This window comes from Solenopsis invicta, chromosome 11 (genome assembly GCF_016802725.1).
Source record: "Solenopsis invicta isolate M01_SB chromosome 11, UNIL_Sinv_3.0, whole genome shotgun sequence".
Lineage (NCBI taxonomy): Eukaryota > Metazoa > Arthropoda > Insecta > Hymenoptera > Formicidae > Solenopsis > Solenopsis invicta.
The window spans coordinates 10,746,247-10,773,263 of NC_052674.1; the positions used below are offsets into that span (position 1 = coordinate 10,746,247).

At 39.5% G+C, this 27,017-nt stretch overlaps 2 protein-coding genes across 7 annotated transcripts in view; both read right to left on the reverse strand.

Moving 5' to 3' along the window:
• Nucleotides 1-27,017, reverse strand: part of LOC105200249 — a 65,144-nt gene that overhangs the window by 22,743 nt on the left and 15,384 nt on the right. The window contains exon 1 of one of the 4 annotated variants that reach the window (XM_039455132.1): nucleotides 10,355-10,774. The exons of 1 other annotated variant lie outside the window; for it this stretch is intronic. The gene's annotated coding sequence lies outside the window, so the exon portion shown is untranslated. Of the gene's footprint in view, nucleotides 1-10,354; nucleotides 10,775-27,017 lie in introns of those variants that run through there. 2 more of the 4 variants (XM_039455136.1, XM_039455137.1) reach the window with 2 other exon arrangements.
• On the reverse strand, nucleotides 13,332-16,614 carry LOC105200250. 3 transcript variants are annotated; one of them, XM_011167716.3, is made up of 3 exons: nucleotides 16,387-16,614; nucleotides 13,980-14,186; nucleotides 13,332-13,880 (listed from the first exon to the last, which is right to left on the reverse strand). In XM_011167716.3, exons 2-3 carry the CDS (start codon nucleotides 14,068-14,070, stop codon nucleotides 13,408-13,410), a joined length of 564 nt encoding a protein of 187 aa, XP_011166018.1. In that variant the 5' UTR covers nucleotides 14,071-14,186; nucleotides 16,387-16,614; the 3' UTR covers nucleotides 13,332-13,407. The 3 variants fall into 3 exon arrangements, with proteins under 3 accessions (XP_011166018.1, XP_039311082.1, XP_011166019.1); XM_039455148.1 differs by lacking the exon at nucleotides 16,387-16,614 and adding an exon at nucleotides 14,968-15,107; XM_011167717.3 differs by lacking the exon at nucleotides 16,387-16,614 and adding an exon at nucleotides 14,608-14,630.

The window sequence follows — 27,017 nt, forward strand, 5'->3', positions numbered from 1 at the left end:
CAACTCGAGAGCTATGCCTAAATAATTCTTACGCCTTTCTAGGGTATTTCCACGGCGATCTGCGCGGCTTTCTATCCGGAATTTGGCGTCGCAGTGCGAGACCGTGCACATGCGGCTCGCGGCGACTCGGCGCGTGCGTACGTGTTTACGTGCACGCGTGTGCGCGAGCGCGAGCTGCCAAAGAGGTCAATGCCTCTTTCTCTCGTTCATTTACCACGCTGTTCCGATCGCGCTGTCTACGGTGCGAAATCGCAAGCGATATCGGAACTTTGATTTCGGTCACGGGGGACAATGAACCGACAAAAGGATGTCGCGCCATCGTCAAGAGCCTACTCCCAGCCGTTTCAAAATCCAGGCGCGAGAAAGCAAAAGAGATGCGCGATGGATTAGGTCATTAAACAATTTCTTCTGTATTTCAGCTTTTCGCAGAAACTTCTCGCATGTCGCGCATATAAGAAAGTTCCATTTTAAAAATTATTTCAAGCGACATGTCAAATGGTAAGATTTCTAAAATTGATCCTAGTTAAATTAATTTAAGCGGGAGCACGTTAATACATAATTTGAACTGCGTGTAAATAGTAATCAATTTCTTAATCTTTTTCTTGATTTATATTCTTTAGAAAAATTAATCGAAATATTGATCTAGCGTTCAATTTAGAATTTGAACTAAATTAAATAAAAATTGATTTTTACAATTTTTAATTGAAAGTAAAACGACAGTAAGTTACAAATATTAAAGTTACAATTTATAGTAATTGTTATTATTATTGTTGTTTTTTGTTTTTACTTGCAATGTGTGTTATTCAACGAATTTTCAGAAGCATTAAGACAATCGCGCGTTCCAAGACAGAATTTATAGTGTCGGACCCAGGCTTCTTTCTAGGCTATTCGTTATCGTATTATCGTAATTTGGTATGAATGACGATGCAACAGGTAGATGCGCCGGTAAATTATAAAATTGCGTAGCGTGGCCGTGTGGGATAAGGAAGTAAATACGCGTAGGAATACGCGCGCATTCGCGAACGCGTGCGCTCGTGTTCGTCAAACACGCTGCACGGAGTCGACGCACGTGACATTCTGGAAGAGGCCCGCAATCGGAGACCATTGCCTGAAGTACGTGTACGGGGCAAAGTTCCGCTACGTGCCAGAGCGTTTGGCATTGGCTGCTGAAGAAACGCGAACGAATCCACCGTACCCGTAATATTCGAGCCGAGCCGTAATATTCGTCCCGACGTAAACTCTCACACTCTCCACCGAAACTATCTCCGGATATTGCATTTTTATTTAAATACTTGTGCAAATAAAAGTCTGAAAAAATATTATTCGCTCGTTAAATTCTTTTTCGGGCACGAAAGATTCCACTGCGATATCGCCGGCAAGGTGAATGAATCTTTCCGAGACGCCGCGCGGTTCAGTAACGCGACCGTTTTCGGCGTGTGTTCATTAAGCCGGTTCCTCTGCGCATTAATTAGACACGGTGCCGGGCTAATTCGCTCCTATTCGGCATCCTCGCTAACAAGTGAAAGTCTCGCGGTGGGCGCATTTCGCGCCACGTCCCGCGACAAGGTCCCGCTTTCGTGCACGCGGCATTGACACTGGCGTGAAGCTCGTGCTCGCGCCTTCGCGCATTCACGGGCTATCAGCTCGCCCATGGAGCAGCATTTCCCCCAATTTCTGTCGCCACGGCCGTAGAACCCTTTTACGCGGGGCAGAAAAAGCGGCTCGCGAGTAAACCAATCCGTTTCGTTGGATAACAAACGAACGAACGTCTAGAGTCCGGAGAATGAATGGGATCATTCCGGAGAACAAATAAACACTCAGAGGTAACCAAAGGCGAGAGCATTTTTTTTTTCTTTTTTATCGTAACGAGGATCTTCCGGCGTGCCGGCATTTCTCGTTTAATTTCTCCCCGGCAATCGGCGCGTTTTACAGAAACGCTTGAATTGTTTTCGTCGCGTATATCCGCGCTCGCTCGTTATCTTTAACAGCATCGCTCAATTGAGGGGGATACGTTGGAGAGCCGCGATGAAAAATTGCTTTCACTCGCTTTCCCACGAGCCGCCCTCCGCATTTTCTGCGTGGGGGTCTCCTTTACGCGTTGCCTCCTTCTCTTTGGCTCTCCAATCGTCATTAAGTAATTTAGTATCGAATGCTTGGACATGTAATAAAATCCGCGCAGTCTCTGTTCGCAGTCCCTCTAAATCACAACCAGCGTGAGGCATCTTCCCGAGAAAGCGAAATATAATTGCCTTCGACGAGCGCTATCCCGTTAAACCTTCTCCACATTCTCCCGGAATAATTTTCGTTGCCTGCTTTTTCTTTTCCTTTTTTCGTCATCTCCTCTTCCTCTTTTAGTTTACTTAACGTCTAGTGTTTCTTTACGCTTTATTGCTAGTACTATTGAGTGTGTAAGTCTCTAAGCTATCATCGAGCATGAAAAGTATCAATTCCATGCTCGAAAGAGAAATGACATCGTAATATTTCAATTCAGTTAAAGACGGCTATTTCTCAATATTGATAATTTTTTCTTTGAAGCTTATGCCCTTTAAGTACAACGTAAATAACAAGCGGCGTTTCGTCACGGCTATACATTTGAAGCATAGCATTTCACTGCGTATTGCTAATTAAATTACTAAACTGATGAAATTAATAATTATTTAATTAATTATATGTCTCTTTTATCTTATCATCAAATTGGTTGCATAATTTTATATTACCGGATTGACGATACGTCTCACGATAAAGCCAGAGTCGCATAATTACAAAAGAATTACAAAAGTAAAGAATTGTTCGCGCGAAAGACCCAGGATATATGTTTGCTTCCTACTTTTACATCTAAGCACATGGTTTTGCTTCAATTTTATGAAAAGGAAAAAAGAGAGATACTTCCCTCATTTTTATTCATATATCTATTGTTGCGTGATATGTGAAGCTGTTCCTTAAAGCACTATCAGAGAGAATCAGTGCGCTAATTGTTCTTTTACTTATGTGGAAAAACTCGATGCTGCAACACTCGCTCAACTTCCCGATTAACCGCCTAAAGACAATACTCCTCTATCTCGAAGCTAAGCAGTGTCGTTCGACAGAGATGACCTTTGAGCCGCAACGCTGGCATTTTACTCCGAGAAAAATCAGGGGAAAGCGTTTCGAAACAAAAGCACGTTACAATCCTGAGTTTCTTCGTTCCTAAATTCCCAGCATCCATTAGACTAATAATACGAGTATCGTGACCTAACGAAACAAAATTTTGTAATTCATTTTTAATTCACTTAATTATGTACTGATTGAAAAAATCGCTTGCGATGCGCGTGATACACGTATTGAATGATACATGGATTATTAATTAGTTACCGCCCAATATCAGAACTAAATAATAAGAATAAAATTAAAAATAGACATAGAGAATAAACAAACGCGTTACTACTACTTTATCTATTCTTGCGTTGCATCGGATCATCGTGAGCGCATCTCGAGCGCATCTCGAGTGCATCGCGCTGTGCGGCTTAAAAGCGTCCGGTTGAAAAATGTTGTAAAAACAGGCGGGCTGCTAAATTTAGAATTCAGCTCGGAGAGCCTACCGTGATCTTTCCTACATACGGGAATCGTCTCGTACTCGGTGCTCGCGTTCCACGCCGCAGCTTATTTTTGGCACCTTAATAATATAAAAAAAAAAACAAAGTAAAACAACTTTGTTACGGCGCGACGTCGAAAAGTTATATTTGAGCACTTAAGAGAGAAAACATTTTGTTCTGACGAGGAAAAAACAATGCATAATTATTATTTATTAATAAATAAAAAAATAATTATTTCTCATAATTTTTATATAAAATATAGCTAGTTATTTTTATTAAAAAAAAAAAACTTTCATAATGATTTTCCCAAGAAAGTCACGTTTAGAAACTGCTAAGATCTTGCTGTCCATTCTGAAAAATTTAGAGTTGTGAAACTATTTACAATACTCTTTTCAAAAATTAATAAGTTGAAATGTTTAGCTAAGAGAATCTTTCTTCAAAATTAAGGAGACATCGCGAAATTGTTAGGGAAAGCGTACGTGTATTGCATGTTTACAAGACACTCGATTGAAAGTTTTGATCGGTGATAGATGCATCGCGTGAAGACGCTTTACGTTCTTGCAAAACATCGCCAGAGAGCGACGATCGAGCAAAGATTTCGCCACCTGAAAACTGATTCAATCTACGTAATTATTAAATTACGCGGCTTTCACAGCTAACGGCCAGGCATCATCCTTGGACAATTAACACAGAGAGCTATTAATTTGATGAAGTCATCCGCGCACGATGTCCGATAATTCGCCCCGAGAGAATATCGATCCGAGACGTTGATCGATGTTGAAATCATCTGGAAATGGACGGATGAACCCGTCTCGCCTAATCGCACAGCTGCGAAATCGGAATACTATTGCCGTTAGCAGTGCACATTACAACTTGCCGAGTATTGCATCACACGGAGAAAAGCATTGCAAGGTTTCATTACGAAGTAAAATCGAAACAAGACGAGAAATGCGCAAGAACGATCGACGGAAGTATTTCTTAATATTCGATCGCTCGAATCCCCGAAAGAAAATTATTTTTCAAAATTTTTTATATTGTGCTTGCTTAAGTATTTATATACAACTGTCACGACAAAAAAAAACACATGTTAAATATCAATATAAAACAAAATTCAGTATATTTCATATAAAAAAAAAATAATAATAATAGCAATGATAAATGAATCAAGGATATTTTTTGAATCGATTCGTTTTTCATTATTATTATTTTGCGAGAAAATCCTACGTTTCGAAAGATGGAAAATTCAGAGCTATGACATCGTGATCAGCCATTAGACACGATCTCTCGCGTCATGTACAAGTACTCGTTCTCGCAACAGCACGCTATCGCGGAAAATAAACGCTCACGTCCGCGCCAGACAGGCGTTTCCTTCTTCGCGGTCGAAACCTTCGAACGAACGTCGAGACCTTCCAACGAACACCCCGCCGTTACCAACTTTCGTTCATTGAAGAGGAAGCACGACTGTACAAGATTTTCTTCTCTACTACGTGCAAATTCTCTCACGTATCGGTCCTCGACTCGGCGAGTTGCAAGCGATAAAGAACAATGCAGCCGCATGAATCTCACTCCGTTCCGTTTAATTCTTTCGCTGTTAAATATCCCAATTAAAGCTTGATTGCGATTCGCAGATTTATCTCTTATTCAAATACAAGAGTACTGTTATATCAATTCAGCGAAAACATTTCATTAAAAATTTTACCCATGCTTCAAAGATATTATCTGCTCCCCCCCCCCTCTCTCTCTAATTCTTTTTATTTCTTATGAGATAATGATTGACATTATAGCGGCCGCACGCGTGTTGAAGTCATGCGACAAAGAAATAGAGAACTATGAAACCAAATGCTGCATCTTGCATCAAAGAAAAGAGAATAAAAAGGTAATTTTATATCCTCTAAACTCTTAGCACGCAAGATGGTCGTAATATATTTCATTCTGCTTCAGAATTGTGGATCTCTATGTAAATACATGAATTTAAGCAAATATTAACAAAATCAGCGCGTAAATTTACTTTCTGGTTTCACTATCTCCATTGTGGTACATACACGAGTGCACGATAAAAGCAATGATAAACACGTCGAACTTTCTACGCACGACGGCGACGGCGGTTTCCGGGGCGTTTCCCGATGATGAGTAGAAAATCTCGACGAGAGGCGCAATGGGGCGTGCGTTGGAAGGATGTGCATTTCATTTTTACTTCCGGCTGAAAGTTCGCGCTGAGAACTCCATCGCGCTTGCACTTTTCATCGCTTCATCGACAGATCGCGAGTGTCGAGTCAACGAAAGGAGATCTCCTCCCCAATAGAGCCTCCTCGTAAAAGCAGGAAAAGCAAATTCCTTCGGTATGGCGCAAAATCTTCCGTTGTGAAGAAGAGATGAGATTCTGCGACTGATCGCTCTTATCTTCAGCCATAAATCACCCGCTCTCACTGCCACTTAGATTATGCGCTAATTATATAGAAAGTCTGAAAACGCGAGCGGCAGATGCATTATTAATTTCTTTAACGATACTAATTGCGGCGATATTGTGCGGGTGTGTATACGCATTTCTTTCTTTCTCTCCTCACATCCGGAAGCTAATTTCATACGTAAATACGATATATTAGGGAATCCACGTGCTCGTGCATGCCGCAACAGGTCGCGGACTAATTGCAAGTATTTTATACTGTAAGTACATGAAGCGTTTAAATTTTCAATGATGATTTCTACACCGAGCATCAACAAGTGAAACTTTTCACTGACGCGCGAAATCCACCGCGCGGTCATGATTTTGCGGCTAGAGATATGACTCGTTTCCGTTTTGATTATGCTGATGTAAAGCGAAGAAAGAACAATCGTAGAGAAAACCACGGCTGCGTACGTTAATCGGCCGAAGGCTCGCCGGGGCATTTTGTAAGAAGCCTTAACGAGTCGAGCACGGTGTTATGGCACGTCGGAATGCGTATGTAGGAGTTGGAAATGTTCCTTACGTTAGCGTTATCAAGTAACGTGAGACTTTGCATTCTGCGCTGATCGCGCGTACCAACGGTAACGTAATATTCCATATCGAGACGCAGAAAAATTTCACAATGCCCCGCTGCTACGTGAGTGACGCGAACGCGCGGTTTCGACCATAATCACCGGCGCGCATTGCAATTATTCGCGTACTTTCACTACCAGTTTACACGGTTCTCAATGGCATGCCGATACTTTGGGAGTCTGCGAACGTTTCTTCGCGCATTTCCAACTAATAGAAGAGAGAACGAGTTGCGCGCTCGCCCTTTCCCCCGTTCTGCGCTCTGGATTTGCCCGCCAAAGTACGGGGGAGCAAACGAGTAAGGAATATTTTATATACTACTCGTGTGCGCTTTATAAAATGCAAATCGCGGTGTGATTGTGAAACCACAACGAGTGGCCTGCGCACGTAAATATTTGCGGATTAATTAAGTCGAACGCATATACGCGTTCTGCGTACGCAGAATCGTTCTTGTATTATTGTAGTGGAAAATATCGCGCAAACAGAATTGATTAATTGCGAGTCGATAAGCAAGAGAGATGTAGAGTCTAGAAAGCACCTGAACGCAATAAAAATTCGCTGGAGGATAAAACAAGTTGAATGCTATTTTGCATCTGTCGTGAAATGATTTCTGCGGGAACGCGACTAATTTAATAGCATGTAAACGTAGATGATTAACCAGGAATTGACAAATGACAGGCTATCTAGAATGAGGACTTGAGCGAGTGCGCTGCGCACATGGAAATCCGCTGGGGAATGGAATGAGTCAAGCTGAGGTTCACGCATTCCTCGTTTATCGTGTAAAATAATTCTTTATGCGATACAATGCAAACAGACTCCATTAACCATTTCTCTGTTTTGCTTCCTCCCAAGTGTAATTAAAGCTGGTAGAAAAATACCTCTACCGCAGACGTAAAAGATATTCGCAAACAGAATGACTGAATAATATTTCCTTTCAACTTCCTAAGCCGTGTACGACGCGATTCTCCTCTCCTCAAATTTTTATCATCTGCTTCAGGGACATTCTGTGCATTACGCATTTTCGTGATATGCACTTACGCGCGAATAATCCCAACCGATTGAGACGTTATGAATAGAGCTATTATTATTAGGTAATAATGACTTGGTTCATAGCATTGTGCAAGTTATGCTTAAAGAGAATTCAAGCGTTGTTCGAGAGAAGAATGAGTAAGGCGTAGTCAAGAGTCATCGCGAATGACATTAAGTAGAATGAATTCCGACTCGTGATAAAAAAACCCGGGCTACATCGATCTTTTTTCGTAGTTTTGAGTCATTCTCAGTTGTAGGTAAGAAATAAAAAAAATTTTTGACTCGATAACAGATATATTTGACAAGAAATAAAGCAGCAGACGTTTCGCGAAAGAGGAAAATTATGAAAGAGAAATTACAGATATAACGGACATTGTTAATATCCATCTTTTTGTCCTTCGTAAAAAGAACCCTGGGGGACCTTGGTCGCACGTGACGTATCGTAAGAGGCAATGACAATGCGGTAGCAGCGCAAAACGTGGCATTAAACGCAAGAGCGATTTAAAGATTTATTCGTGCGTAAATCCAGGCGCACGTGCGCACTAAGTATCGCGTGCGCGTACGCGGTTTGTTCGAAAGTAGAAGCTGCAAGTTTTATCACGTGGCGTTACATTAATAGGGCACTTTATCACTACGGCGGACAGTACGCAATAGTGCGTCGCGAAAAAAAAATGCGCCTGCGAAAGCCCAACAGGAAGTTGGGCCGAAGTGAAATCTAAAGGGGCAATCCACAAAAAATCAAATTTAGAATAATTATTAATTCACGTGGAACCATACTAAGAGAAAGAAATACGGTTTCAATTACCATAATTTAACTATAATTTATAGTCATTTCTGCTAACATATATTTGTAACTGTTTTAATCATGCAAATTATTATTTCTGCATAAATACTACACAAAGAAAAAAAATTTCTTCAGTTTTAGTATTCGTTAGGTTTAATATTTATTTGATTGAAAGTTGCTAAAAGTTGTTTTATTGAAACAACATATGCTTACACGAAACATTATTTGTTTAAATAAAAATTTTGTTATTTAATTCAAAAAACATTTATTATTTGATGAAAGTAACTCTATTATTGGTCGTACTGATTGATTCAAACATTGATTTGTTTGGCTCATTTTTAATAAATTTGTTTGGATACAATAGAATTTATTAAGTTTAAAGAAATCATTTACTCTGTGTACTAACTGAATAAAAAATAGTTATATACTTATTATAATCGTAATTGCACTATGCATAAAAATGCATTTTATTTTTATCATTCATATTTTGATATGTTATCTTGATATTAATGTTTAAAAATATTACACCTTTTATAGTAAAATTTTTTCATACTTAGTAGAACTATAAACATAGGTAATGTTATCATTAAAATTATGGCAGCAATAACTGCAAAAATGGAGCTCCTGGCCATAATTATTTTACCATGCAATTGTAGTCGGAAATACCAGCCTCTTTTCTCTCAGTGTAGAATCCTGGGAACGCAAATGTTCTGTTCAGTTATTTTTATTTACATCGTGCTCTACGTAAGCAAAAAATAAAACAAACAATTATATCTTATGAAGAAGATTTAATTTCTTAATGGGAATTGAAAGAAGCCGTTATTAACTCCGAGTTTCAAGAATAATGAATAAAATTAAGAAAAGACGCTCAAGATCGCTTTGATAATTTTTTTTTATTGCGTGTCCGCATAATCATACAAAATTTAAGGCAAAATATTCAAATGACGGCCATCAAGCGTGTGTACACACACACACACACACACACCGTTTACCGTACATTAGTTTCCAATAAAAGTTTTATACGTGTAGTTAACTGTACGTCGATGAGAAACGTTAAAATCAAAGATTGATGTTAGACATCTTATCGAATTAATCTCATCAGTGCGATAAGGGATATATTTCTAGTTTAATATTTTTATAAAGCTCAAACAAACATAAATGAAACACTTTAAGTTCTTTTTCTCGTCAAATAAATTATAACTGCTCTTATCTTCAGTTATTTTTATTGCTGCACCGTTTTTTTTTTTCATTTCTCATCAGCGATTTATATTTGTGTGGCAGTAAAATGTGTTTCATAAAAGTTTCTTATCTGATGTTGATTTTTTCAGTCTTAAGGACATAGATATAGACATACATTTCTTTGATTGTACACGCACGTATGTTCTAACCTTCCCCTGTCTCACGTGTGAGATAAAATATTTTGTAATTCATACAGATTCATCAGCAAATTTCTCTTCATACAGTTTCCTCCTTTATTGCGTTGGCGTATACGCATTGCACGCACAGGAACGATGTAATTTTGAATGAGGATTATCACCGGCAAGTAAGTATACCGGTGGAATTCCATCAGTTTACGATTCCTACATGCGTCATGGGTCTGCTTATCTCGTATTTGTTCTGGATCACACAGTCGTCTACTCAACGGGAAATAAAAAAGGAAAAGGAAGTGATACACGCGATACCATAAATTTTCCGTTTTGCCTCGAATCTGCTTTCCGAGCACGATCCGAAATGTCGCGATTCTCGCTTACGATTACCAGTATGCAGCGCATTAGAGTAAATTAATTCTAAACACGATTGAAGAACCGACCTTAAACGACCGACTTTATATAGGAGGCGGATCTTACAGAGAAACTCGGGTCTCGACTCGCTCCGGCTCCGAATTCCTCCGTGTGAATTTTGCAGAGCCTCTTACAATGTTTTCTCTAATCGGTAAGATAAACGAAAGATTCTTACTTTTTTTCCTCTTAGACTCTCAGGGATCAGCCGGCATGGCGCATTCCGCTTCGGCAGCAGAATAATCCGGTTGATGAGAGACGAAGGCGAGCCCCGCCGGGTCAAGTTCTCGTCACCAAGTTGGTACACCGCACAGAATAGAAGATGAGAAGATTAAAAAGGAAAAAAAGGGAGAAGAAGAGGAGAGAGGAAGCAAGACGCCCACGCGATCGCGCCGCGCAGTCGAGAGCGACTCGCCGACTGCGACTGAGTGACTGACTGACCGACTCCTCCGGCCGCTCCGCTCCGGTCTCGGCGTGTACCGTCACCGCACTTGCATCGACACACGTACACACCATGCGCCTGGCATCCGAGCGCTCCCCGCCCGTGCCTGAGCCAGGCCTTTCGTTTCCAGTTCCATTCCAAAGCCCGACCCAACGTGGCCCCAACGTGCCTTTTGTTGCATCTCGTCCGCTTCGCTCCGCTCCGCTCCACTCCGTGCGCCGCGCGCGGCCGGCGGCCGCTCTTCCGACCGGTTCAACGCGTTATCTCTCCCTGCGTCGCTTTGGACCGCTCTACATACGAGGCGGAGATCTGCCGAGTGTAATTAGCCCGTAGAACCGATCGCCGCCGATTCGAAGCTAGGCTTAGTTAAGCGAGCTTTCCTTCTTCATCGATTAAAAAATAAATAAAAAAATAAAAATGTGACAGCAACTTGCAAAGACTGTCGCTGCGATCAGATTTTAATCGCGTTCGCTCCGCGTAATGTAATTAGACATGTGGAGTTATTAACGCCCATCAGATTCTTTATCTAAATCGCAGTAGTCGCCAACTGACAGCCTATTTTTATGTATTTGACGTTTGTTTTTAAGCGATAAATAACTAGTTTCACCTCAACACACTTATTCGTAAGAAAAGAATATTGCAATTTTGTTTTACTTAAAACAACTCCTCTTCGCCAACTACTTTCATTTACATTTAGAATAGATATATAATCATCGCGAGCTGACAGATTTAAAAAAATCGAATATCGTGTATATACACACACGAGTTGCGTTCTAACGAGTTTATAATTTATAATGATGATGATGCTATTCGGTGTATGGCACGTCCAAAAACCGGTACTTTATAACTACAGTGTAGTACGGCTTCAAGCCGAAACGTGAAACCTCGATAACAACCTTGCTGTATAATCGATTCCGACGCATCGAGTTGCATCGAAACACCTCGACCGTAGACAGCACGTGAACTTACGGTGAAAGAGCTTCCTCAAAAATATAAACACGTTAAATAAACGACGAAACGAGATGATTGTAAAACGCTATAAAATTCGCCACTATAATTATCTTGTTTGTGTAAATTCTGAGCGCTCAAAGCGACAAAATTTGATTCTTGTCAACGTATAATGCGTAGAATTTCGATCGGTTCTTAATATTAACTAAATCTGACCAAATTAAGTAAATATAGTCCTTTTCTGAAAGGTAAGCTTGAAATGTCTGGATTATTTTAGAAGCAAAAACAAACCAATCGAGATCTTTATTAAAATTCAAAACTATTCAAATTAAATGTACAATCTATGGTCAATCGAATATTCTTTCCGCGTTTTTTATACTCCAATTGAATTAGAACATGCTCCACATACTCGGAACTCAAGGCCGTGGACCTCAGCAGTCCGTATTGCTAGGCAACCCGATATACTTCTTTGCAAAGAAGTTAATTGCTCATCTATCAGGCGCATTACTTAATCATTAGAAATAAGATTAATTATATACTTATTTTGTAACTTTGAATTAAATGAAACTTTTTCTGTTTTAAAAAAAAATCAATATTAAATTTTAAATGATATTAAACTACAAATTATGGGAAGAGTTCCTTATACATTCCATATAAATATCTCAATAAAAGAACATAATAAATTTATTTTATTATTGTTATTTATAGGGTAAAGTCGGTATATACGCCGCAGCTATCGAAAATTTAATTTATTAAGTATTATTTACTATGTTTAAGGAAAATAAATTAGGCTAATAAAAACTTCATACTGTTTACTATTATAAAAAAAATTTTAAGTATGAAATATTTCTTTTCTTATACTTGAAAAAAAAACTTAAAAAAACCCTTGCATTTTTGTCATATAAAAAAAGTGGCGGGATTTCCGACTACTCATGTGTAAGATACACGGCGCATCGAAATTTACAAATAATATTTTCAGATATGATATAAAATAACATAATAACTTACAAAATGTGTTTATAAAGTTTATTAGGGAATAAGAACAGTAAATATGTATTCAAAGTAATAATAATGCAATATTAAAGAAATTAATATGCACAGACATCAACAGAGTGCGCATTGTGTTCTCAACATAGTGCTCAACATAGAGTAAGTGCTGCTTTCCAATCACGCAGTGTCTGTATTACGGCATAAATCCCATTCGCTGAAAAGGCCGTATATCCTAAACAAATGGAATATACAAGATATCAAATTAAATAAAGAATACAAGAGCTATGCACTTGAATCTTGCTTGTATTTTATCCTTTACTATCGCTCTACATTTACATATCATGAAATAATCATTATGCCTTTTATATTTTCTACAGTAATTATTTTACGTAGACGGTAATACACGATCGCGCTACTTCTACGTGAAAAAATTAATTCAATTTACGATATTTTCGTTAATATTAACAATAAAGAACTGTAATTACAATATAATACTAATATAACATAAAGGCACATAACAAAATAGTTCTGAGCAAACTATCTTTATTTCTTCTATTTTTTCTGACTGCTGCGGCGTACATCCCCCTGCGGCGTAAATACCGATTGTTATTTATAAATGTAAGTTAAATGTATTTTTTAATGTAAAATAATTTTTAAACAATTACACTTTAATTGTAACCTACAAATATATTCAATACATAATTTTAATAAAAATTTAAATATTTAATTGTATCTTTGCATGGTTAATATAAATATAAAATTAAGTCGTACAACGTTATGTTAAAAATTATGAAATATATGCACACCTTTATTATACATATACATGTAAATAGACTGTCTTAATTTACATTTTATGACATAACAATATTTCTTATTCTATCATATATATTTGGTTCACTACTGTCTCTTATATGCAAGTCAGAAGTTCTCTGCAAAATATCGGATTCGATATCCTGCTGCGGTGTATTTACATTACAATTGTCTTCACTCTCATCGTCGACATTTAAATTATTCAACTTCTGCGTTACATCGGGTCTGATATGCACGGAATCTTCGGAAATGTTTTCTTGTATGGGGTTTCTGTAATTGCGATCATAAATTGACACCGTTGACATGTTTCTTACACAATCTATGTCTACTTGCGGGTCTGCCGTAATTTTCAATGTCTCAAAATATATCGTAGCCTCCGAAGAAATTGAGTGTAATGGGCTTGATAATTTTCTCCTGTCCATTACACTACCAGGTCTCATCTTGCAATTTTTAAGTGATCTTTTTATGTTCTTATTCATACGCATAATGTCCGATTTACAGCGTACATACTTAACTGTAAAAAAGATGTATTAAAACAACAAGCCTCCTTAGGTGAGGATACATAAAATGCCCTAATGTATATTGTATTATATTTCAATACATATTAACACACCATTTTTCACAGTTTTCTTAACTTCATGAGCGTGTGTCGAAAGACGCTTGATTTTTATAGACGGTATCGGTGTTCTCTTTATTTTCCCCATTTTATATATGTTTCGTACCAAAGAATTATCAATCCTCTAATTGTTATATTATCGCTTCAAATTGCTTTCAAGCACTCATCTCGTTTTGGTATTAATTTGTTAAGAAATGCATCGTCCTGGAAGCAATAAATAATTCCTCCAATCATTAATCCGCAGTAATTAGTATAACTTGATCATTGTAATTATTTATTAGCAACTGAATGTAACTTAATCTCTTATATGCAGTCTAATTTTTATTGCACTTCTATTAATATAGTAACATCACATTGCGTTGAATTAATGTAATGTACATAAAATAAAAAATATTTATTATTTTAGCCCGCGATTTTTAATTATCAATTTTCAAAATACAAGTTGGAGTAATCGTCTCAAGATAAATACGTCTAAATACGTCACGATTTTACTGCGCCGACAAAGAAAAGCGAATAAAATAACACATGATGTTAATTCATTTTATTATCACTTATGTCAGATAAAAATAGGTATGACAATTTCTCGCCGATATAAAATGTAGAATGACGATTATAAATTCCATACTATAATATTGTAGCAGGTTTAACGGATTGTTTTTTTTATAATTATTAAGTCATAATTTATTAAATTGAAGTAACACATGAAATCAGACAATTATAAAAAAAGAAATAATTTACAAGACGCGATAGTAATCAACGTTGCTGTATAGCATACGAGCGCTCGTAAAACGACTGACTCGTTGAACAATTCAAGCCAAGAATCTACCCCGGTGTTTATCACCAGCGATCACGCATTCGAACGATGATTGTCGCCAATAATCTTATGAAACTATAAACACGTTCAAACGCGATCGTGAGCAACGCCCTAATATTCGAGCCAAAAGTATACTTGCTTTGGCATTAAATAAAATTAAATCTTACAAACCAGTAACTGAATCGACACAGACATTGCACTAAAATAAAACATGCGTCGACTGATTTGTGTGAATCGTCAATTGCATTTTCCAACAAATATAACACATAGTATTGTTAGTGACCATATTTTCTTCAAGAAAATGAAACGAGGGGAAATTCACAGCCGGCATTGGTGTACAAAATTTCGGCAGTGGACTGCCGAAAAAAGTAAGCAGTGACCTATAATATTGACGGCATTGTCGTCAGTGGTTGGGGAGTGGTGAGCTCACTTCAGAGTCGATCATGGGGTTGAGCACAAAAATTTTTGAATACTTCGGGAAAGCTTTAGAATTCTTGTGCAGGCATTGGCGTATGATAATGGGCACGCGGTAGTGTTCATAATTGCATGGCATTGCCTTAATTTTAATATAGGATTGACGGCATTGTAGGCATTGACTAACAATAAGCATTGTCGGCAGTGTACAAAAATGTCGGCAGTGTTTTACAGTGAATCGTCAATTGCATTTTCCAACAAATATAACACATAGTATTGTTAGTGACCATATTTTCTTCAAGAAAATGAAACATAAATCTGAAAATTTTAAGGTTTTCTTCCTACATGTTTCCAAATCAGTTTAAACTAAACAAAATTTATCAATTATTTTCGTACAAATTTACTCGTTAGTACGACATTAGACATTAAACTTATTATTTTATATCTTAATTAATTGTACACTTTCTGTACTTAAAATAAAAATGTATATATTTAAAATTTGGTGAAAGTGAAAAGAAAAATTCTAATGCAATCTAGTGTAATTTAGTGTAAAAATGAAAAACAAACTAATTGAAACATTAATTAGTAAAGAATTTTCCATTAAATAAAAGACAACAGGTTAAAATAAAGAACAAAATTGAGTTTTGAGAAAATAAATAAATCTAAAGAATAGCTACCCAAAATAAAGGACTGTCCTTTAGCATAAAAGTCGTATGATGGTCACCATAAGTATTGTATATATGCATTATATTATAGTATAGAGTTCACCGTGATAGTTATCATTTTATATTGGCGAGATGTTGTCATAGCCATTTTAACTCTATGTATTTCAGTGAGCTCTATACATTACTCTATGTATTACTTCAGTGAGCTCTATGTACTACTCTATGTATTACTTCAGTGAGCTCTATACTATACTCTATGTAGTATATACTGTAGCATACAATTCACTGGATATCGTTCTACTACTGCCACCTAGTGACCGAAAGTGTCATATTCTGTGTCACCCAAACACCAACAGTACACAATAGAGTTGATTCTTATTATTTAAAATATCGTCTTAAGTACTATTTTAAGATGTCATCAATCAGAGTCATATTAGTTTCTTAAAACATCACTTACGATGGTCTTGAAATAAGAATCACCTATAAATACTAACTATTATCGCATACGTACCCATTAAAACATTTGTTTTTGGTAGTTTTATATATTGCATTCAAGGTATCAAGTACCTTGTCTACAATTTTGTCTTCTTTTTGATATCAAAAAGTCTATTAATATTCAGACTATTAAACAGCCGTAATATCTTTCTCAAACCAATACTACAGCACGAAATTGCGCAGCACTTTCCATGATCTACTGCAGCCACTGTGGCTGACTACAAACTGCTGGAAGGAAGTAGCGTATTCTGCCATCTGGCTATACTTTGCTAACCATTATGCAAACTGAGAACTCGCTTACTACATTTCTGCAGTATCGACATTGTAAATTATACTAATTTAAAAATATATTTATTAAAAATCACATTAATATTATTCGCTTTAGAGAAAATAATATTAAATTAAAGAAATTTTCGTCGAGAAAAAATATAGAAACAAATTAAGGTTGAATAAATAATGATAAAAAATTATTTTGTATTGGAATATAATAAAATTAATATTTCAAATATTTCTGATAATTAAAAATATTTTATAGCATCGATTATTCTTTTGCAAAATTATGGATTACATTTTTGCTGATTACGTTCATAAATAGAAAAAAACTCATATATATACACACAATTATAAATATGTATGTACATTATTTATGTCTGTATGATAATTTATGAAGAGATAATGATAAAAGATAATAAAAATTATGCGAAATTTATATCTACCTTTATTACATAATACTTCAAGATGTTGAGATAAGTTGTCATATACAGTTACTTACTTCTTATTTCAAGATAAAAAAGCTTTTAAAATTTTCACAATCACATTAATAAAGAACACACCTGACGGCGTTTAGTAAGAATTAATAAAGATTAGCTTCAACTTATTAAAGACGTATGATAATTTTATGTCTCTCCTAAAGCAGCAAAAAATATGAAATATTAAAGTTTTCGTGCATCTTCGTGCAAGATAAATTATAAGATAATAATAGACCACAAGAAAAATATAAGATATTAACAGATAAAAAAAATAAAATGCTATCGTTATGTCATCATCACAAGGAAAAATTCGTAAAAATTAATCAGTTAAATAGAGTTTAGATTCGTAGATACAATGACTGATTTAACTCTTATAAAAAGAGTCAAGAGATAAAAATGTGACATTTTTAAAACAGTTTTAATTATATAGAACCTGAGATACTAACTTTATAACCACAATGTAACTTCAGTATTCATTTTAGATGACCGCAATTATAGTCGGTTTCGCTTCCCAACAACGTGAAAGTTTAACAGACGTCTAACAGACGTCCTAATCTTACAAATTTTTTATAGACCCCTCGGATGTTCTACGGATTTTCTTCAGTCATTACTTTTCGTCGTTCAAGTTAAATTATTTTTTTTTAACTTGGTAACATTTCAAGATTTTGGATTTCGAAATGTACGAGAACGATTTCTACTTTGACTTGCGCCGTTGAAGAGACGACGATAATTAATGGAAAGTACATCTTTCCAGCATAAAAAATCAAACTCAACGAAATTCAAAAGAATTAATCTTTCAATGTAGCAATTTGTGACATTTTTCCGCGTAGTTCTTCACACGACCAAAGCAATGAATAATTATATATAATAAATTATATTTTCAGAATTTTTACAAGTATTATTTTGATAAATATTTAAAATGCGCAATATCGTCTTCAATGTATCTTCCATAAGAATCCTCAAAAATAAAAGTCGTAACGTCAGGCAACGTCGATATTAGGCTAAAAACAAAGTGCTTAAGTGTGGCTAGTTTGCTAAACTTGATTTATACACCGCATTGAATTAATTCCTCTGAAAAACATCGAATAAGGCAGCCGCAGGTAGCGCTTCCGCGCTTCGGCATCGGGCGGAAAGAATCTGCGCACGTGCACCGGGCACGACCGACCTGACCTGACTGAAGCAAAGGGATGATCAATAACTTCCAGGATATATAAGGCTCCGTTCCGGTAGAGCGTGTGCACCTCTTGAGTTCACGTGATCGGTTTATCGCGCACCACGAACCCCTAGTCTCGATCGCGTTATCGGCGACTGCGTTTCAAATTGGTCTGTACGTCAGATAACATCGCAGAGGTATTACATCCATTGGGTATAAGTGCTTAGCGTGTATAAGATACACCGATATTACACGGAGTTTATCGGTCGTAGTAATGTAAGGTTTTCCATTTGTTCCGCTATGAACGATCCCGGCGGCGTAAAAATCGAGCGTGCACGATGTACGTACGACGGTATTTACCGGAGTGAGCGTTTTCGGTAACAGTGTTTCAATATGTAAAAAAAAAAAACAAAAAAAAAATAAATAAAATGTAAACTCGCCGACAAAATTACGTTTCGACGGATCATTAACGCCGAGAGGCATGTGCACGCACGATTTCCGCCAACATGGCATCACGGTTTTTTTGCGAGAGATACGGTAAATATAACTAATCCTATCCTCTACTATCGCGCGATATACAGGCTGATACGAGCCCAACTTTATTTCGAAACGCGTGCACGTCACAAAAGTCAAGACCTTTAATAGCTTTGCGATCTTTATTTGTTTTTCAGCAAGTACACGAAATATCTCTATCTTGTAAAATTATCAAATGCTTCGATTGCATTGAAAAATTTCGCAAAATAGATGTACGAAGATACTTTGCACAACAATCAGTGAGATCATCGTATAATTATAATAATTAATAATTGAAAGTTTGACACGTAAATCTATCTTGCTCACGTGAGAGCAAACGGAGGCAGTGAATTTTTCACGAGGAAGATACTTCCGCCGGTATCGTTCACGAGCGGTTAACGACACAAGCGGCATAAGAAATATGTCAGTAATATGAACATTCTTACGAGGCTTTGCTCACATCCACGAACAATCGTGGATCGTGCGACAATAGAATAATTACTTCATAGGCGACATGTAATTCTTCTGTTTTCGCAATTTCTATCATTTTCCACACGTTTTGCCAAACGTGTGGCATGGTGTAGGCCTCCTGGGGATTCCCGCCATGTAAAAAAACGGGAACGCGTCCGGGCACGGTACCCCCTGGGTGACGAGGAAAGCCGTGCCACTTAATGTTTTCTGTTAATTGCAGGGATTCATTCATAAGCTAATCGGTGCTTTATTCTGCGCCGGTCGCAATTTCTCAGCCAACTTATGCGCGGCGAGTGCCACGAGAAAGTTAGCGCGCGCGGGCGACAAGGCGCGCAACGCGACGGTGATTTTAAGTAGCGACGATTAATTTACCGCGAACGAACTTTACGCTCTTGGGGTCTCGCATTGTTTCGTAATGCTTTTCCGGGGAATACCGCGCGGAGTGGCGTTCTACTAATTTTTGGGCGCGGCTGCTACGTGCTAATCGACTGTAAATAAACTCTAAACAACCGTTCTACGAAATAATTACATCCCGAGTGCACTTGCGTTTACGTTATCATAATTTCCAATCTTCGTAGTTAATGCACATAATTAGTTCCCTCCTATATATATTTTTTTTTTCTTCTTAATTAAAGTCGTATCCACGCTTCATCGTCTCGCCACGTGCGCAACTGGTAGATGCACAAACAGTGTACAGTAACGGCACACCGTAAATCGAGTTTCGCCCAACTCTGTATACGACAGAAAATCTCACTTTAATGAGTGAAACCTGTATCTATTAAGGCCTAACGCCCATCGTCCAGTCCGTCTGTTGCCATGGTTAAAACGCGCTAACCGAACTATTAAATTCACCGTGGAAAGCGTTATTAACGCGTTATTGTACAGGGGGTAATCGCGATGTATGTACCATTGTTCGCGAATGAAGAAATCGCAATCAAAATCGCTCAGGCGGCCGTACCGGCGACGTGTGACGGCGACGACGACGTCGACGACGACGACGGACGGTGGCGTTAACGAAAAAACAGTAGCATCTCCTCGCACCTACTTACCTACTTACCGTCCTTTGCTGCAGCCGCATTTCGGTCTCTTCTTCGAAAAACCACGTCTAATGTGCCCTTTGCCCGTCCCACTTCTACGGATCTCTCAAATGTGCACAGTCATCGTTCCATTTCGTTAGCCTGTTTCCGCCGCTAATAACCTCCGCCTGCTACTCACGATGATTATGAACAAGTTGTTTCGCGACGCGGCGCGGCGGCCTCGAGTGAAAATGACAACGATCGCCCGCGGAGGAAGGTGCGCGAAAAGGACGAGGCCAGCTCGACGATCTTTATCACGATCGGAAATACGTCAGACGGATAAAAGCTAGAATCGCTAATCGATAGCCTTCGCAGGCTTCTTCTTTCAACTTGTACACGGAACCTACAATAAACGCTACAATATTATTGAATATTAATTAAAAGTGATTATATTCTCATAATATTCCCATAATATTCTATCCCATAATAATAAATAATATTCTCGGAATATTATTTCAATATTATTTTAATTTTTAACAATAGCGGTATAATATTCTAGGAATATTGTAGCGCTCGTAGGTCGCATGCGTGCACTTTTAACGAAATAACACCTCGGTTCCTCTCCCTTTCGTAATTTTATTTTATTTACTCTGAAAATCTGAATCAATGAAATTTATTTGCGATTAAGAAGGGAGTACTCTCACTGACTGAAATCAGTGTATTGTTCGCTGAAAGACAGTGCCAAGTGACAGTCACAAGTGACACTGAAATCAGACTATTCGCTGTCTTTCAGCGAATAATTCACCGATTCGAATTTCTGCGATTTATGCTCATCAACGTAGGTAATATACCCACGCTCTTTTGCAGGTTTGCCTTTACAAGATTCGCGAAGCTATATACTGGAGATGCCACGAACGTAATAGCGCAATCTATTATATTAGCAGACATACTAATAGACCCGCACGCGCGCATATATGGTACACTATTTCCTTTCAGCACGACAAGAGCGACGCAATATAAACACCCACGTAACGAGATGTATTAACCTACTCAGACAGTGCATTACATACTACCAATCGATCCTCGAGTAAAGGGTACTCTAGAGCTGTTGCTATTCATATCGTCGGTCGGTGGATGCTGCAGTCACTATCTCTAAGTGCTACCTTATTCACAAACGACTTTCAGCCAATAATCAACATCACCCGATTGCGTCTATAAATTTCCTAACTGCCGGCGCAAATTTTCTCGATGAGTATCGCAAAACGGGAAGCGTTTTGCGACCAAATCTGGGTTTGTTGGACGAATCGGCGCGTGTCAAGAACAATTTATGTCAGACGTTTACATCTTGCCGGCTTATTTCTATTACCCGCGTGAAATTGTGCGGTTTCCATTAAATTGAGAAAGCCAAACACACAAAACGCTCGTTTCCCGCGGCAATAATGAAGAGGAGTTGTCACATCGAGCAGCCACGTTGTTGACAAAGTTGATTTTTCGAGAGAAAAAGTTCAGTCAACTGATCATTTTAATTCCCCCAAAAAAATAAAAATGTCAACGCGATGGATTTCCGCGCTTCAGTCTCTGATAAATAAATTAAAAAACGAGAGGAGTAGCGCCCAGTGACGCGTGCGTCGAGGCTCTCCGGGAGAAAAAAAAGGCACGTGCGCGGGAGGACGAAGCTCGGGGTTTGCCAATATTGAAACGTAGAAGGAAAATAAATACGCTCGTTCTCTCTCACGGTGCGCTTCACCATCAAGCACGAGACGTGCAACGAATGCATCGCTCGCGCGCCGTCTTGAGAGTGCGTGCAACTTTCACCACCAACCATTGTCGCTGTCATTATATGCTAACTCACATGCGCATCGCATACGTACGTACGTAGGCATAGACACGGCTTTCGTTTCGCCAGCGACAGTTCGTCTCATTCAAACTCGCGGGCAATATGGCATGATTAATCTGTTATCAGCGGAATATCCCGCGGAGTATATCCGGACGCGCGTTAGCACGTTTCTTTTCGGGGAGATATACGTAGACGTATCTCTTCAATCATTAATATTAATTTAACGCATCTATCAGACACGACGCGCAATTCTCTCAGCATATGCGAGGAAAATCAAATTATAACTCCGTTAACCTGAATATCTGATTTTCGAAATGAATCCGCTGCAGCGAGCTGCGCGCTGCTGCGAGGCTGGATAAATATTAATCAGGATAAGTCGCCGAGCCGACGATTCCGGGCCGGTCAATTATTACCTACGCGCGCTGCCGAGGAGACGCGGCGGCCGTAATTAAATCAAGCTCTTTCGCAAAAATTGTTCAGCGCCCGTATTATACGTATCATCGGAGGCGTGTACCTATATATGTCGAGCTGCATGTTCTGGCGGGGCGCGTTCTAGATTTCAGCGAAATTAGAATTAACGTCGCCCCGGTCGCGAGTCGATTCCCTCGATTCCCGCTCGCTCGCGTCTACCTGGCGGCATCCCCCCACCGCCCCCCGTTTCGTCCTCGTTCGTTTCTCACGCGTAAACGGCGAACGATTTGCGAGAGTATCGTTAACCGCTCACCCCTCGGGGCAGGTATTTTTTACAACAAGCGGCACTTAGCGCTACAATCCCCGAAATTGCATCGCTGCACGCGAGAGAGAGACTCTGATGGTGGACAATCTGATAGCGCGCGCGGACCGGCTGTTCGCAACTTCGTCGTCGTCGTCGGCGATCACCAGCATCCGGATCGCCTCTTCTCTATTTCGCAACTGCCCGCCCGCTTGTTTTCACGAGCGCGTAAACGCGCACCCGCGACGTTCCGTGACGATCGCGCAGATACTCGCGCGCGCGTAAACCGTGGCGAAACAATAGAACCGGTCGCTTCCGTTCTTTACGTTTGATGACGGAAGGCGCTAACTCTAAAATAGAGTTCTTCAATGCCGTTGCGTAAAAGGACGAAAATTCATATCCGGCGGACTCTCGATTTTATTGTTGAGAATTTTGCGTAATAACGTCCGTGCGTTCGCCCGCGCGCGCGCGCGCGCGCGCGCGTGCGCGAGTGACTTTCGCTTCTTACTTTACTTTGGCGAGCATTCCATCACGCATATATTTCCGAGGAGATGTTGCGGGATACGTGCCAAAGTCGACGAGTGCGCGATCGTCGTCGCTGAGCCACCAGAATCACCCAAACGTCGGTCGATCGGTGTCCGATTCGGACGATTCCTCTGCAGCTGACGATTGAACCGCTGCCGTCTCTATACACCCAATATTTGACTGACCCAGAATCATACTTGCCAAACCCGTGTTTTCCTTGTTTAGATAAAATATTTAGAGATTGCGGGTTAGCCTCGACGTGTACGCGGCACTTAGCTAATGCCAGCCAATTGACGTCGGTGAAAACGACTCGCCGCGTCCCATTTTTCTCTATTAACAAAGTGAATTTTTTTTCTTTTTTTCAATTTTTGTGAACGCAAGGCGCTTTTGTAAATTTACACTCGCCGCGCGGACACGCGAAATTTAATTGCCCGGTGTTTTAAAAACAAAACTTTTTAATCTTTAAGGACGCCAAAGATCTGCCGCGCCGCGTTTCTCCTTTGAAATACGTAGACGATCAAGGACGTGAATTATTTTCGACCGTGGATGAACAAGCGGTCGGTAATGGCCTTAAAGTTTGTCGTGTTCCGTGGCTCTTAGCGCGTCCCGAAATTCCGGTGCATTAACGGTGGATCAAGGAATCCGAGGAATAACGGCTCGCCAGCGAGAGGAGAAAGAGGAGGGAAGGGGGAGGGAGGACAAGAGGGAGAGAGAACTATATGTATAGCTTTCTTAAAATAAAGAAATCGACAGGGAGAGCGAATTAAGAGCGGAGAGCCGAATGTCGTACATTAGTTACCGTGCGGCCCAATGCCGCGGCTTTACAGAACGGAACGGAGAACGGCAGCTTCTCTCGTTTCCTACATTTTAATTGGCCGCACGATGATATATCCGTACGTCTCTAATTGAGCCTCGAGAGCGAAACGACGGACGCGGGGCGCGCGAGGCGATGCGATATGCGGATGGGATATCAACAATTCAGAATTGCCATGGCATATTGCGCGCGCGAGGCATCGTACCAACCGCGAACGGGGCGAAGTAACGTCGTCATTCGGAGCGCATCGCGCAACTCTGCACGTAGCGCAGAGTTGCTGATGCTGTTGCGATGAGAAAAGATTCATCTCTCGGGGCGCGTCAATTTTTTCGCCTATCAGGATCCAGTCGCGTCGCCGCGGCGACTGCAATTTAGCGTTCAATATGATTAAATTGAAATTTTCTTTCTATCAATAGCTGAAGAAGAGATTATAATCTACAAAAGGAGAGAACGATGAATTGAGAATTATAATATTATACTTGCTTACGGTTCGGTTGATGCAACCTAAATGCCGTAGGTGCCTCTCCCACAATTTCTATTATTTGAATAGCCTAATACCATATTTTCTAAATCAACAATTTTCTTATATATATATATATATAGACTATTAGAGAAATTGTGGGTTAGGCATTTATCCGCTCCGTTTGTAATTGAATATTTTCTCCTTGCGAAAATGGAAAGCTTCTAAATTCGATGGCCGGGGAAAAGAGGATCAAACGCGGCACAAAGCTCGATCAGGCGTACACAGTTATTCCGATATAAATAAAGGCAGAGTCGTTATTGTAACGAGATGTATGTTGCCCCTACAGACTCGATATACCGCGAACCGACCCACTTCTTTGCCCCGAGAATACGATGAATGGGCCAGAAGACCCGATATAATCAATCCGACTGGTTTTACGTGACTGTTGAACGCAACAACGTAAGCCTTCTTGTAATGTTGGTCTTTTCTTCTGTGTTCTTTAGCATCGGATTCTCAGTTATTATAGCAGCATGCAAAATGTTATTAGCAGTTCTTATTGTGACGAAAGAGCGAGAAGAGCGATGTGCTAATTTTTTCTGCCCTCCGTTTCTCGTCTCACATTTCGTGTTGAGCCCACTTTAAACGATCTTCAATTCGTGTCAGAATTTTACTTGTAATTTTGTATAAAATGATATTTATAAAGAGAATTACACTGAGAAAAAGAAATTGTTAACTTGACTATAATTGATTGTCGACTTGACCCAAATTTTTCAATTTAAATGAAATTTCTTCAATTCAATTATTTTTATATTTAACTGAAATACATAAATAATTGAATTGAATAATTTTAGTCAGGTCAACAAATTATTTTTCTCAATGTTGAAGTATACATGTATCCAAAATATATATTAAACTTTAGGATAGAATCTTTAGGATACATCTCATAATATCGAATTTTGTCGCATTAGCCTCTTTAACATATAAAATTTATTTTTGATGCCAAGGTTAAAGAGAACTCAAGTTATTTGCGTTTCCACGACGAGCAAAAACAAAAAAAAAAAAAAATCAACCTTTTGTTTTACAGCCGATGTGGAAGAAGCGAAGGCATCGTTTTATATTTAACGCAAGATTGTTATTTCCCGCCTGGCAGATGCGTCGACGTTTTCGTTTCGCCTATTGCACAGTCAAAGTTTCAAGATCAGTTATTAGTTATAGTCCGTTGTTCCCGGTGGTGTGAAGAGAGCCGAGGTGAACTCGAGAGGAATGGGAGAGAAACCAGCGTGGCGAAGTAGACTTGAAAACAAAACACGCTCGAAACCGTCGTTAAGCTCACCGAGTAGGCATTTCACAAACGTCGTCCCCCGTCCATAAACCCAGAAACGCGAGTATTGTCTCGCGCTGACGACGCGCGGCTCTCGGCTCGGTTTCGGCCAGCCGAAACGCACGATCGTTTCTACCCGTCGAAATCGGCAATAAAGCTGCCGGTAAGCGTAGCAGTAATCTCGCGCAGATGCGCACGCCGATATTCCCGTGCCGGTTAATTAAGGACGAGGAGCGTAACGCGCCGAACGAAAACGGTCTCGGCAGTGCGTTACTACTGGCGCCCGTATTTCGATAGTCGTTGCATGGGCTTTACGACAAGATAAAAGATCGCGCGATTGTGTCTCATATACAGCGTGTTATTATGCAGAGTCGACGATCGCCATTACTCCGCCGCGCCCGTGTCGAAAGTATCTCAGGGCGCAGAAATCCTTGTAGGTAGGCTAAGGGTGTGTATCGTTAGCGGTATGTGTTGTGATTCCGCCGCGTTGTTAAAAATTCTTCTTTTACATCTTCTGCGCACGTTGCCCTTATAACGAGCGGCAATTAACGAGCCCGATACCAGTCTAACCAGTAATTTTGGGCATTTATCAGTGCGTAGCCGGGAAGGGCAAGGGAAGAGGGGGAAGTAGGGAGCCTTTCTAAGTCATCGACGTGGTAAGCTCGGACCGCGGGGCTAATCATCCAGGGAGCATGCATCTCACGGGGCCAACGGACGCATCTGAAATGAGGATCCGATCCCTCTGCCCAGCAGAGGAAGAAGAAGAAGGATGGGGAGGAGGAGGGGGAGGAGGAGGGACTGACTCACGGTGGATGTATTGCGTTAATCGTATGCCGGCGGTACCGAATTCAAATTACATTTTACGATTTATGTTCCGTTATGCATATCATCGCGCACAATCGGACTAACTTATAACAAGTTTTCGGAGCGTGGCGAGATCGCGCGGTACCGCGGACAAACGATAGTTCGTCAGGCGATAGTTACTCCTCTCGAAACGTTTTGTTGTCCGTTGGACGGCCAGCATTAACGATATCTCTCGACTGTCCGTCTTAATTAATCGTGTCGCCGCGTAA

Excerpts from the sequence above, each read along its gene's own strand:
- LOC105200250 (XM_011167716.3), bottom strand. The coding sequence starts at position 14,070 with ATGGGGAAAATAAAGAGAACACCGATACCGTCTATAAAAATCAAGCGT. Across the intron at positions 13,881-13,979 it reads TAAGAAAACTGTGAAAAATG|TTAAGTATGTACGCTGTAAA; the intron begins GTGTGTTAATAT and ends TCTTTTTTACAG.